Source organism: Periplaneta americana, chromosome 2, assembly GCF_040183065.1.
Source record: "Periplaneta americana isolate PAMFEO1 chromosome 2, P.americana_PAMFEO1_priV1, whole genome shotgun sequence".
Taxonomy (NCBI): Eukaryota; Metazoa; Arthropoda; class Insecta; order Blattodea; family Blattidae; genus Periplaneta; species Periplaneta americana.
Window position 1 is genome coordinate 11254506 of NC_091118.1, and position 13971 is coordinate 11268476.

A 13971-nucleotide genomic window follows, 5' to 3' on the forward strand; every position below is an offset into this window, starting at 1 on the left:
TCCCAATTAACACTTTATATGCATTTCTGGATTCGCCCATACGTGCTACATGCCCTGCCCATCTCAAACGTTGGATTTAATGTTCCTAATTATGTCAGGTGAAGAATACAATGCGTGCAGTTCTTTGCTGTGGTCGTGCCAGATAATCAGTCCCATTCCGAGGCTTATTTTGAGGTTTCGTAACAAGCTGTTTTTTACGGTGATGGGTTGTTAGCCCTTCGCCCAACCCCCAAGCTGGAGGACCACTACTAATACTATTATTAATACTACTACTACTTATACAGGGACATCACTTTATTTTTACCAACATTTTTAACATTAACCTGGCTATACTCGGAAACACTGTTGCCCCCTTCCATTACAGGAGTTTGATGTTACTAGTGCAATATGTAAACAAATCATTTTACTAGGTATAGGAGGAGAGAAAAGTAGTGTATCCATTTATGTTGTAGGGAAATACGAAATTACGATTTTCAGTTTGATGATTAGTTTTACGGAATTTATCAAAATACAGTAGAGTAGTAACATTTTTTTTTAACTCAACTTTTCAGGCGGCTATGTTCGTTATGTAATGTCTACTTTATTTAGCATATTAATTATTTATGTTAACATACAATATAGAGAGTGCATTTAAAATGAGGGGCTTATAAGTAAAGGGCTGTAAGTGCACTTAAGTTACTTTTGAGAAAATGGAGTTTAAATATTTAAGCTTTCGTAAAATCGGTGAAATTTTTATTTAAAATTTAATGTGTGATGCGATTAAAATATTCCTTTGCCACTAAAATTTTAGATACTTTTGCTTACACTGGATGCACTTAACTCATGTTATTACAAATGTCACTAGCATTCCTTTGCTTCTAGCCACCTCAATTCAAAATAAGCTAATCTGAATTTTTAAACAATTTGCTGAAAATAGTTGCCGTTCATTACAATGCAGGCTTCAATTCTTTACGCATATTATTAAAAACATTTTGAAGCATATTCTCTGAAATTGAATTTATCGTTTCTTGAATATAATTTTTTAGTACGATATTATTAATATAGGTTCTTTCTTCTATAGAAAACGCAACCATATTTCTGAAACACACTATACACTGCAGTGTTTACTTCACTGCTTGAAGACTTCGAATGCAACAGCGGCCGTAAGTTTGTGTGTCTGACGGGAGCAAGGACATTACTGAAGGGGTGGGATTGAAGTACATTCCGAAATGCAGGTACAATAAAAATGCAAGTAAAAATAAAATGATGTCCCTGTACTACTACTACTAATACTACAGTAGTACTTCTATTAGAAAGTAAATGAAGCATTTATGTGAATTTAACATCTGATTTTCTATAATTTATCGGTTTATCTTTAGTTTTAGTTCTTGTTAAGTATTTCAGAGCTCTAGTTATTGTTTCTGTGGATGAAAAGTGAGGGTATACTGTGCCAGCGAACCAGTTAGTGATAGCGTGCTGGCTTCATTAGCGTGTCTCTGTTAATTCTGTCCCGTTATTTCACAGATGCGGGAAGATCTATATGACAGCAGAGTCATTATACATGGATACTGGTACCATGATGGTAGCCTGTACGACCATCCCCTGACGTGGCTGTTGGCTTGCGTGGTTGGATCCTTCGGCAATGCAGACACGTTGTCCACCTTCATCTTACACAAGCACACCAGGGACCCTTGCCTCATCAACCTGGTTGCAGGAAACATAATAGCCATGATGTGCCTACCCTTCAACTACCTACAACACTTCTCCCCACACTGGGATCTCGGCTACAGCTGGTACACGGTCTTCTGGATCTCCAGGGACATCGCAACCAGCCTTCAAATTTACTCGCTGGCCATTTTCAGCGTTCTGAGATACTTTAAACTGAAACATCCAGACAGTCTTTACGAGTCTGTCCCTAACTCTGATCCTATTTACTACATACAAGAATCTGCAGTTATTGCCAAGTCTAAACGCCGTATTCCGAAGATATCTGCAATTACCCAGACTTCCCTTATATGGGTTTTGGCTGTAATGTATGCAGCTCCTTCAGCAATATTTTCAGAAACATATTCAGCTATACAAAGGAGAAAATACGAAGATATCAACAGCTCTGCGATTTTTCACAGTCTGGTTTTCTGTTTTCTGCCGTTGATTCTGACGCTGGTTTTCTACGTAATGACAGAATACCACAATTACAAGGTTCCTAGCAGGAATTCTACAAAGCATTCTCAAGAAGGAAGACTTGTTTTATGGCTTTCAATTGTTATCTTTATAAATTACGTTCCGTTCTATGCATGGATACTATATGCCTGGACAAACCAGTTTCAGCTTTTATCTACTTTCCTGGACTTTGCAACGTATTTTCCGCTGTATTCCACAGCCTGTTGGATTCCAGTTGTCATGTTTTTCGCTACATATAAAAGTCTAGAAAAACATGCAACTCAGAAATGCTCCTCCAAAAATGAAAAAGGAAACAATACTACATGTGTAAAGAACACTGCATCAGTTCTGACCGGGGATCAAAACCGGACAAATCAGATAATTCTGAGTGTGCCGTCATCACCAAAATAAGTTACATTTTTGAGACTCGTTATATACTTTTATATACTGAAGACAGTGAGACCATAAACTTTTTTCAATAACAGCAATCTAGCTGTGCACTTAAGGGGGTACCCTAGTGAGCTGAAAGTGTTTTACCAAATTTCACCATATTTTAAGTGCTAATTTGGATGGTTAAAAGAAATACACTCAAAACTGAAGTGATATGAATCATACTTTTGGATTTACTCAAATTTAAAAAAAATAAGAAGTTCAAAGTGTCTTAATTTTTTTACTTATCACTTTTAAACTTTTTTTAAGATGAGGTATATAAATAAGATCTACAATGATTTTTTTTTTTGTAGTTTTAATGTAAAAAAAAGTATACAGTGATTGGACAACGAATTAGGAATCTCCTATTGTAATGTTATTTTAGCCACCGGCGTAGCTCAGTCGGTTAAGGCATTAGCCTGCCGATCCGGAGTTGCGCTTGGGCACGTGTTCGGTTCCCGCTTGGACTGATTACCTGGTTGGATTTTTTCCGAGGTTTCCCCACTGTAAGGCGAATATCAGGTAACCTATGGCGAATCTACGGCATCATCTCGCCAAATAACATTTCGCTATCACCTATCCCATCGACGCTAAATAATGTAGTAGTTGATACAACGTCGTTAAATAACTAACTAAAAATTTTCTTTTACAAATTTTCAAGAATATCTAAACACACTGTATCTACGACATGAATGTAGAAATTAATATAAAAATTCATTGTTAACCCTCTAGCATTTCTTAGCGTTTCCTGATTGAGCTCACAGATGGCGTTAATTGTCAACAATGAGACGTTGAAACATATGTCCAGATTTCTGTCCAATGACAGTCCTGATGTATTGAATTTTATTTGAGGACAGGTTAGTTAAAAATCTGGAGGACTTGCAATCATAAAAATTTCTAGGCTGAATCCTAGATCATATAACAGATTGCTCATCCCTATGTTAAAATCTATAGCACTTAGAAGACAACAACCGCTAGGATCGCCACCTGTGCGCCGTAAACGAACACGAGATAGCAATACAGTCGCTAATGCAATTTAAATGGGAATTATAACGTAACTCCTTCTGTAACAACTAGATGGCAGCATAGTACACCTGACAAAAGTTGTTACCGTCAAAGTCTATAAGGCCGAGCAAACTGGGTATAATTATATGATCTAGGGCCGTCTCTAGACACCAAGGACCTTTTCTTCTTGAGCGAAAATTCCCCAAGAATCGAACGCAGGACATCCATATCTTAAGCCACCAGACTACAGAGGCAGTCAAAAAATGAATATGCAACATTCCTTTTCATATAATTATGATTGTAATTTAGTTATTTGCCACCACAGAGCTTTTAAGTTTGATATATGAAAATCTAAGTACAAATTTTAATAAAGCAATAATATACAATATATTTAATTCCTAATTCGTTGTCCACGTATTATATAGGGCCTATATAGATACGATAAGAACTTTTTAAATTATTATTTTCCGTTTTTTCAGACTTTGACATAAAATATTTTTGGAAATAATGCTTATTTCTTTATATCCATATTACAGTTTATATACAACATATACAGGGTGATTCACGAAAATTGCGCCATCTCTAGGATCTGATTCCTGACATCAGAATGAAGAAAAAATTCATGTATACATGGGTCCGATTTTGAATACTTTTGGATAAAATCACAGTTCTTCCTTCCGTAACACGCATGCTTGTGAACTTCTATCTGGACGTCTGGAGCTGTATGTTACAGTACAGCTGATAGCAGTGACACAAAGTCTTGTGACGTCAGGATCAGGGTTAGAGATAACGCAACACCGGTACAACGTATCTTATACTGCGTGTTCAGTTCAAAGTGTGTCATGGCTCGCTGTATGCCGTCATGTGGTTAATCGATGAGCCTAGAGAATTCAATCTTCCTACACTTCCGCAGAGGCGTATTACCTATGTGCCAGAGAAGTTGCCTAGCAAGTACGGCGTTCATTCTGAAGAGTATTTACCGATACGTACGGTAACGCCTGTAGTGGCAGGAATGTGAACTGTTTGGAAACACGTACTGAGGTGAGTTTTTTTCTTACTGTCGGGATATGTGGAGCGGGTTAAGACGATTAGTTACGTATTTGTTGACATTAACTTCGACGGTCAACATGGACACGGAGCATTTGATTTGTATGCGTTTATTCACACTGCAGTGGGTATATACCCGGTGGCAGTGGTAACTAATTACACTCAATAATGACAATAATAAACTTATTAATTAAAATACAATTAATAAAAATACTAATAATTAATACTAATAATAATAATAATAATAACAACAACAACAACAGGGAATATACTAAATGAAATGAAACGATCAGTTAAAATAACATTTGAAATAAATCTAATTTGTATCTTAAAACTAAGATCGAACTAAAACCCACAAGTATGATATGTTCATATCTGCACAAGTACCTTTCAAATTACACTCAGTTCGCTGTCAACTCACTCACTGCACTGGAACTACGACACATTTCACTGATTCTATCCTGATTTCATTAACACTTCAAAAACATTTCACTGTTCAAATACTTTGCACTGCCACTATAAACTATAAAGCTTCACTGACAGGAACACGTTTCATTTGTGTTGTCGAATGTTGCCGTACGCAACCGATGATAACAAATACCCTGCGTACGACTTGTCCGCGCAAAACACAGTTCGAAAGAGGTTATGGTAGCACACAGACTTTACAGACCGCCATCTGTTGCTACGACGTTCAAGTTATACCGTACACGTTCTCAAGTTCAGATTGGTCCACACCTGTGGAGTAACGGTCAGCGCGTCTGGCCGTGAAACCGGGTTCGAATCCCGGTTGGGGCAAGTTACCTGGTTGAGGTTTTTTCCGGGGTTTTCCCTCAACCCAATACGAGCAAATGCTGGGTAACTTTCGGTGCTGGACCCCGGACTCATTTCACCGGCATTATCACCTTCATTTCATTCAGACGCTAAATAACCTAGGTGTTGATACAGCGTCGTAAAATAACCCAATAAAATAAAAAAAAAATTCGGACTGAACGTCTTGTTTAATAGGCAACTTGTCTGACATAAAAGCTGAAACTCGCTTCAAAACGCTGCCTCATAACAGTGACGTCATGACACACTTTGAAATGAACACCCAGTATAGCATCCGAACAACGGAAGTTGGGGAATACGGCGCGCGTAGTTCACAATCGGGCGACTTCATGTATTGCTGCAGAAGGTCTTTGAAAACCGGGTTTAACACAGATTTTTCAGGTAAGTAATAACATGAATGTTATTTAATTAATTTGCAGTACACTCAGTACCATTCTTGTAAATAATTTAAGTGCCTGAATCTTCATAATTTTCATGTTTATGTTTGACATTCAGGAGGGCATAATTCATTCTTACTTACTTACAAATGGCTTTTAAGGAACCCGAAGGTTCATTGCCGCCCTCACATAAGCCCGCCTTTGGTCCATATCCTGTGCAAGATTAATCCAGTCTCTACCATCATATCCCACTTCCCTCAAATCCATTTGAATATTATCCTCCCATCTACGTCTCGGCCTCCCCAAAGGTCTTTTTCCCTCCGGCCTCCCAACTAACACTCTATATGCATTTCTGGATTCGCCCATACGTGCTACATGCCCTGCCCGTCTCAAACGTCTGGATTTAATGTTCCTAATTATGTCAGAAGAAGAATACAATGCGTGAAGTTCTACGTTGTGTAATTTTCTCCATTCTCCTGTAACTTCATCCCTCTTAGCCCCAAATGTTTTCCTAGGAACCTTATTCTCAAACACCTTTAATCTCTGTTCCTCTCAAAGTGAGAGTCCAAGTTTCACAACCATACAAAACAATCGGTAATATTACTGTTTTATAAATTCTAACTTTCAGATTTTTTGACAACAGACTAGATGAGAAAAGCTTCTCTACCGAATAATAACAGGCATTTCCCATATTTATTCTGCGTTTAATTTCCTCCCGAGTGTCATTTATATTTGTTACTGTTGCTACCAGGTATTTGAATTTTTCCACCTCTTCGAAGAATAAATCTCCAGTTTTTATATTTCCATTTCGTACAATATTCTGGTCACGAGACATAATCATATACTTTGTCTTTTCGGGATTTACTTCCAAACCTATCGCATGTAATTCATTCAATTTTAAAAATATTACTTATGTTTATATGAACTTTTTTAATCACAATGATGTCAGAAATCAGATCCTAGAGTACGGCACAATCTTCGTGAATCACCTTTTATATGTAAATTTTTAAGATCATAGCAAAACTGAATCATCTGTAGCATTTTCCATTGTAAAAAGTGTTACTTGGAGAAAAGCCACTGTAACATCAATGAACGACCTGAAGGGCAGCACATATGTCATTTAAATGGCGCTCTGGTCCCTTTAAAAATGGCCGAGCGCGAAAAATGAACATATTCCCGTGTGATGTAAGGGTAGGGGTGTGATTTTATGCCAAACTCTCAATTTTGGTTTGGGGAATATTTTAGGGCTAAAAACTCGGTAGGGTCCTCCCATAATTGTGATTTTAAAACAGTGGTGAAATGAAATAGTTACATTGCATTTAACGTATCTCCATAACTGTGTTCAACCCAAGTGCCTAGTTATACATATTAAGTACATGTATTATTGTATCACAAAATATAATTTATAAAGATCTGAATATTATATGAATTGATACAGCGTCGTTAAATAACCAACTCTATATACAGAGCGTTCGCCTACGGGTGGGGCCAGGAAAGCGGCCTGCCTGCGGTGTCGCTTGCGGGAATCGTCTATCCGTAAGCTTCCGCTTTCTATACTATGCTCTGTAGGGTTTTAATTTTAAAAGTTTAGCAGCAGTAAAGACTGATGTTTTTGAAACACTAACTTCCTGTGAAACACGTCTTAGAGATTTATTAGGAGAGCGTGTAAATGATGCACTGATTTCATCAATTTTTTCTCTCCCGTCAATACTCTTCGTTTTCGCTTAAGAATTGTAGCATTTATCGACCCTGTTGTCCTTAATTTGTTAACAAGACGTCTAACAGTTTCTCTACCCTGAATGGGAGCACCCGGATATTTCACTTCAAATTGCCTACGCACCTCTCTACATGACTCTGTTTTCACATATGCATCATACATAAAAACTCTAAGCAACTGCGTCAAGAAACTGCACTGTACGTGTTAAATACTGCAACATCTGGCTCACAACTGATAACTTGTCGACCTTGATGTCCTTGATTGTCGAGCGTGTCTCAACAACTGCGCGCACAAAGCGGCGTATCAGTACTTGCCGCTTTCCTGGCCCCACCCGTAGGCGAACGCTCTGTATATATGGATTCTTAAGAGGAGACAACTGAAAATCATGAAAATGTTCCAAAACAATTTTACTGGCTTCCAAATCTGGCTTTCAGGTGGAAGCTCACTATGAAGCAAGCTGGAATAATTTCAAGGGAAAAATTGTTCCGGGGCCGGGTATCGATTCCAGAGCCCTTCGCTTAGTGCACGAATGCTGTACCGACTGAGCTACCCCAGGAACTATACACGACACCATCACAATTTTAATGGCTATTTCACTGCTTTAGAATGTATTTTGTCAAACCCCAAATGGATTTAGTTCAATTCTGAATACAAATATTGTGAATTTTATTAGTAACAACAATGTAATTTATTCGTCACAACAATAATTCCTTTCTACAATTCACCTTAAACGCTCTCGTCAACAATTGGATCTTCACTCAACAAAGTATTCGTTATAGCACTCCACCGACGACAATGACAATTTGCTTGGACTATTACGCACAACAATGAACTGTTAATCTTAACTAATATTTACAAAGCACTATTTACAAATCAGAACTACCCGTTCTCAGTTCACAGTTCTTCTATCTCAGTCACTCGAGTTCACAGTATCTCGAACCACAGACCTTCAGACAGTTCACTGTACTCGAACTCGGGTCCCTCCAACTGCGGTCCACTGCACTCGAACTCAGGTCCCTCCAACTGCGGTCCACTGCACTCGAACTCAGGCCTTCGGATGCTGACGCAGATGCGGACGCACACTCGAGTCGAACTCCGGCACACAAGTCTGGCTTGCTTGCTCTGGCTTACTCACTGACTGAATAACTGAAAACTGCTGTCGTTCCTCCGCGACCGTAATTTATAACCACAGCGACGTAGCCTCGAAAATTCGCGAGTCTTCCACTTCGACGGATTTCTGGAATAGTCGGGAAGGTCGTTCCACATTCACTGCGTTAAGTAGCAGCTGCGCGCGCAGCCTCCCCTCGCGTGTAGGCCCCTTTCCCCTTTCCCCGTGAAGCCCGCGCGATATGCTCTCTCGCGGGACGCTGGTCGTGAGTTCGAATCTCACGTCGCTGTCACAATATGTTTAATTTTTTTTAATTAATGCTGTTAAGTGAAAGTAGCATTTAAAGAGCTGTCAAATTTTTTTTTTATCATCAAAGAATTCTTTTCTACAAATTTATGATTACAATTGTTCTAAAGTTGGCTCCCTGAAGTTACTAGATGATTGAAACTGAGGAGACTTTTAATAGGTATGTGTTACATTAAATATTCATTTTACTTTCAAATCCATTTTTCCTAAGTTTATTTTTCTTGATTCAACACCAACTTCTTTTATGTCAAATATTAATCAATATGGATGAAATTTTTACTGCAAGCATGTTTCTATTTAATTATTTTGTAAAAAAATGCTGCTAGTTTATTTTATTAATATTTTTTACATGAATTATAGAAAAAATAACATTTTCAATTAAAAAAATTAAAGTGAATAAATTAGATATTTCATAAAATGAATGCATAGAAATGTTTCTCTATGTCTTGTGAATGTAATAAAAAAGGAAGCTTAAAAGTTGAGATCTTCTACTAGAAACTTGGGTTTTAAAATACAGTCAACTCTGGATATAGTGAACATTCGGCTATAGTGAACCTAAATCGTTGGTCCCGACCCGCATATATTAAAAAGTACATTAATATTTCCGTTTATAGTGAACCTTGTATCCTGACAAATTCTTATTTTAAGTCAGATCTTCTTGTATAAAATTGAAAGAATGTGTTGAGAACACCATTCTAAGTTTCTTACTCCTTTAGTCAAAGGACAAAGGTAGGATTAGTGATTCCTAGACAATGAGCTGTACTATAAATCCAGGCAACGCGTGACGACCTTGCGTCACTTCACCGTCGAAGGGTTGCCATTCTGTTCTCAGGCACACTACTCTACTGTTATTTCTAATCCTCTACTGTCAAAAGGTTGCCTTTTGTTCTCAGAAACATTTCCATTATGACGGATAGCATCCAAACAACGGAAAATGAAATTGCCTTCTTTTATTAAAAGGGAATGGACATTATGTCCAGAGCTCACATGAAGGTAATTCCGATGGCTTTCAAACTCCATCAACCCTCTCCCAGTTTCCATTAAGTCACCCGGGAAATTCCAACGCTGAGTACACAGTCACACTATAACAGCGTTTGTCATTTCTACCTGATCTAGTGTTCCAGAAGTGAATATAATGTATAAAAATGTCGAAGTGTAAAGTGTTTTCTTTGGAAGCTAAGGCAAATATTATAAGTGACATTGAACGTGGTCTTTCACAAGCGGATGTGATTCGACAGCATAGTTTAAGTAAAGCAACTGTGAGTAACAGTATAGAGTGTAATCCATTCCACAAAAATGAAATATTTTAATTACTGTATAGGCTACTATTTTATTTTCTTGTTCACAATTTCATTCATTTCTATCATTTAAGGTTAGAGGAGAAACACTTTGGATATAGTGAACGAAATATTCAAGTCCACAGAGGTTCACTATATCCGGAGTTGACTGTATTTCTTAAAAAAAAAAAATAATAAAAAAAAAATTACATATTAAAAGCCAGTAACATTTAGGAGTTCAAAATTTGCATTTATTTTCTTAGTCCCTTATATAGTAAACATGCTCTCAAAATTTGGTTGAAAAAATGATCAGGAAAAAAGTTGTCATCTTTAATGGAGTGCCTCCTTAAAAGCTGCGCCTTTAAATGCCAGTACATTCCATATTTTCTACAACTATTTCCTACATTTTCTGCCAGTGGCCACCATAGTCTTCAAGATTTCTTGCATTTCTGCATCCTTTTTCTCAGACTGCATCAGCAGGCTGTTCCATCTCTTTTCACTTTTCATCAGCTGCAATGAATTCGCAAAACCCCACCATCCTTATATGATCGTTTAGGCCGGTTACACACTATACCGAGAGATGTGTAATGTGAAATGTGCGCCGAGAAATGCGCGAGCGAGACAAGTGAGCATTGTCCACACACTGCGCCGAAAAATGTGTAATGTGAACTATATACGTTTTCAGTTGTTTTTCTGCCATGGCTATGTGGTCACAGTATAGGAGGCCATGGAGTTTCTTTCACAGCGCCAATTATATAAAACTAGTGGCTTGTGCAGCAAATGCTGCAAACTAAGTTCATTAGATATTCAAATAAACATTTTTCAGATTTATTTTCAATGAAGAATACCAGACATTCTGAAAGTTATTTGCTTCCATAATAATGAAAGATACTCTCTCTCGAGCCAATACTGAAGAGAACCACACACATAAATATCTACACCACACCGCCATTAAATATATGAAAAAGACCCAACCCCACTTGATTAATAACTATAAAAATATTTGATTTTTAATAATATTATCTTACGTAAGTTTTATAGCTTTCAGTAACATATACTATAGTCGACCTCGTTGGCACGTTGGTATAGCGCTGGCCTTCTATGCCCAAGGTTGCGGGTTCGATCCTGGGCCAGGTCGATGGCATTTAAGTGTGCTTAAATGCGACAGGCTCATGTCAGTAGATTTACTGGCATGTAAAAGAACTCCTGCGGGACAAAATTCCGGCACATCCGGCGACACTGATATAACCTCTGCAGTTGCGAGCGTCGTTAAATAAAAAAAACATAACATAACATATACTATATAGCCGCCACTCAGTAAAATATAGAAATCAAATTCTACATATACTTATATAACCCCAAAACGTTTCACTTTCATATCATCAGTATAGCATTAATATGTATAATAGTCACATCATGGCACGAACTACAATAATATTTCATTTCTAATGGTAATAATGTCATCAAACCACCTCAAGTTTTGTACTTTTTAATATCCAATACACAGCTGTACCCAGAAAATTACACACCACAGAATCGAACCTGTAAATTATTTTTAGTAACCAATTTAATTTGAGCTCTAAGTGTCAGCATTCTTGCAGATCATGGCCTTCGTGTAATATTGTTTACTGTAGTGTGTGTTTTGTTTTATTCTGAAATGCAATTAGCTAGTTCTCAAAACTGACGGCAGATGGATTTTGGAATATAGGAAAATTATGTTGAAAAATTGACATTTCACTGAAAACTATTTTTCGGAAAAACTTTGAGTTCCAAGCTTCAAAATGAGGGGGCATTTATTAAAATCCGTTCAGCCGTTTTCCCGTAATTTCCATTACCAGTTCAAATTATATATATATATATATATATATATATATATATATATATATATATATATAAAAACATTTGACAAAATTACCGACATATTGTAATATGCGAGAGGTCCAGAACGAATTACTAGGGAAATGGTAAGTTTCCGTAGTATTACATCTTGAACCTATCAAGTGTTATAGTTGTAAAAAGTGGGGAGCTACAACAGTGCATTACAATACAGACATATCAAAAGATTTTTATCCTGAAAGTATTTATTTCTTATTTATAGTGATTTGTTATTCTTTGTTTCTGGCAGCATCTCAATGTAGGGGAAGATCGTGACAATTTTATTCCCTACATAGCCATACAGAGAACGTTATCAATTTATGATACTTCTGACCTTTATTCCTATTCAAATATTTTCCTCCTGTCTACATAATACAGTACTTTGTGCCTAAACTACAGTTTCGTAAAGATAAGCTCTATTTGGGATGGGTGTTTGTCTGCAATGACAGAACCAACACAGATAACAATCCATCCTCATTGCTGTCATACCTCCTAACCACTTATCTGCGTCACCGCTTAAGTATTGCTATTCAACGCGGAAATGCAATGAGCATTTTAAGTACTCTTCCCGAATCCAGCCCTTTGGACGAACTCTTTCTCCTGTAAAATTTATTATTCTGTGTGTAAATATTTGTGTTTAGTTTTATATATATATATATATATATATATATATATATATATATATGTAATACAATGTATATTAGTTTATATAACTCCATCATAAACACATCTTGTAATTCTTATTTACTTACTGGCTTTTAAGTAACCCGCAGGTTCATTGCCGCCCTCACATAAGCCCGCCATTGGTCCCTATCCTGAGCAAGATCAATCCAGTCACTATCATCATATCCCGTCTCCCTCAAATCCATCTTAATATTATCTTCCCATCTACGTCTCGACCTCCCCAAAGGTCTTTTTCCCTCCAGCCTCCCAACTAACACTCTATATGCATTTCTGAATTCGCCCATACATGCTGGATTTAATGTTCCTAATTATGTCAGGTGGAGAATACAATGCGTGCAGTTCTGTGTTGTGTAACTTTCTCCATTCTCCTGTAACTTCATCCCTCTTAGCCCCAAATATTTTCCGAAGCACCTTATTCTCAAACACCCTTAACCTATGTTCCTCTCTCAAAGTGAGAGTCCAAGGTTCACAACTATACAGAACAACCGGTAATATAAGTTTTATAAATTCTAACTTTCAGATTTGTTGACAGCAAACTGGATGATAAAAGCTTTGAAATGCAAAGTATCATTTAAAAATTAATTAAACTTGTATACTTATTTAATAAAAGCAAAACAAAACATTTTAATGAATTTCTTTTAAGAATATAACTCATCCCCTTTTTGTCTGAAGGTATTACTTATGATCAGCCTATATTTATTAGATTGTGGTTCCCTTCTTTGCTAAAAACTCTGTATTTTGCTTTCCTTCCGAACCACAATGAGAAAGTATCAATTGTAAAGCAACTATTTTTGTCTGTGATAAAGTTTCTACAACTTAATTTTTTGGTATAGATTTCTGTCACTCTTCTTTTTTTAATAAAATAATATGTAATGAATTCTCCATTTAATAAGGTAAAAACGTATGGATTGTGTGATTTATTCACCTCCATCAACAGATTTACAATAACAAAAGAAGCCATGTGCCAAACAAAATTTTTCTTTTTTAGTTATTTTTTTTTTTTTTTACTAATGGTAGGTACTTCACTGTCATTCATTCATATGAAGCTATACTCGCGACGCTGTTATTCCCGGCGTGACTCCTCCTCTTTGCTTACGTTTTAGGAAGTGAAGGCTCTATAAAGTCTAGGTAGGTAGTATCATTCGCCATTTTTGTTCTTTCGTTGCCTAGCTGCCATAC

The 13971-nt window shown here is 36.9% G+C and overlaps 1 protein-coding gene across 6 annotated transcripts in view; it reads left to right on the plus strand.

Annotated features, from left to right (window-relative positions):
• LOC138713323 (gastrin-releasing peptide receptor-like) overlaps positions 1-12925 on the plus strand; it is a 43663-nt gene extending 30738 nt beyond the window's left edge. For 4 of the 6 annotated variants that reach the window (XM_069845350.1, XM_069845325.1, XM_069845369.1 and 1 more), the window contains exon 2: positions 1504-12925. In XM_069845350.1, the coding sequence (XP_069701451.1) occupies positions 1504-2550 (1047 nt within the window). In that variant the 3' untranslated portion in view covers positions 2551-12925. Of the gene's footprint in view, positions 1-1060; positions 1215-1503 lie in introns of all 6 variants that reach the window. The other 2 variants (XM_069845334.1, XM_069845342.1) reach the window with 1 other exon arrangement.
• Positions 12926-13971: the final 1046 nt, after the last annotated feature.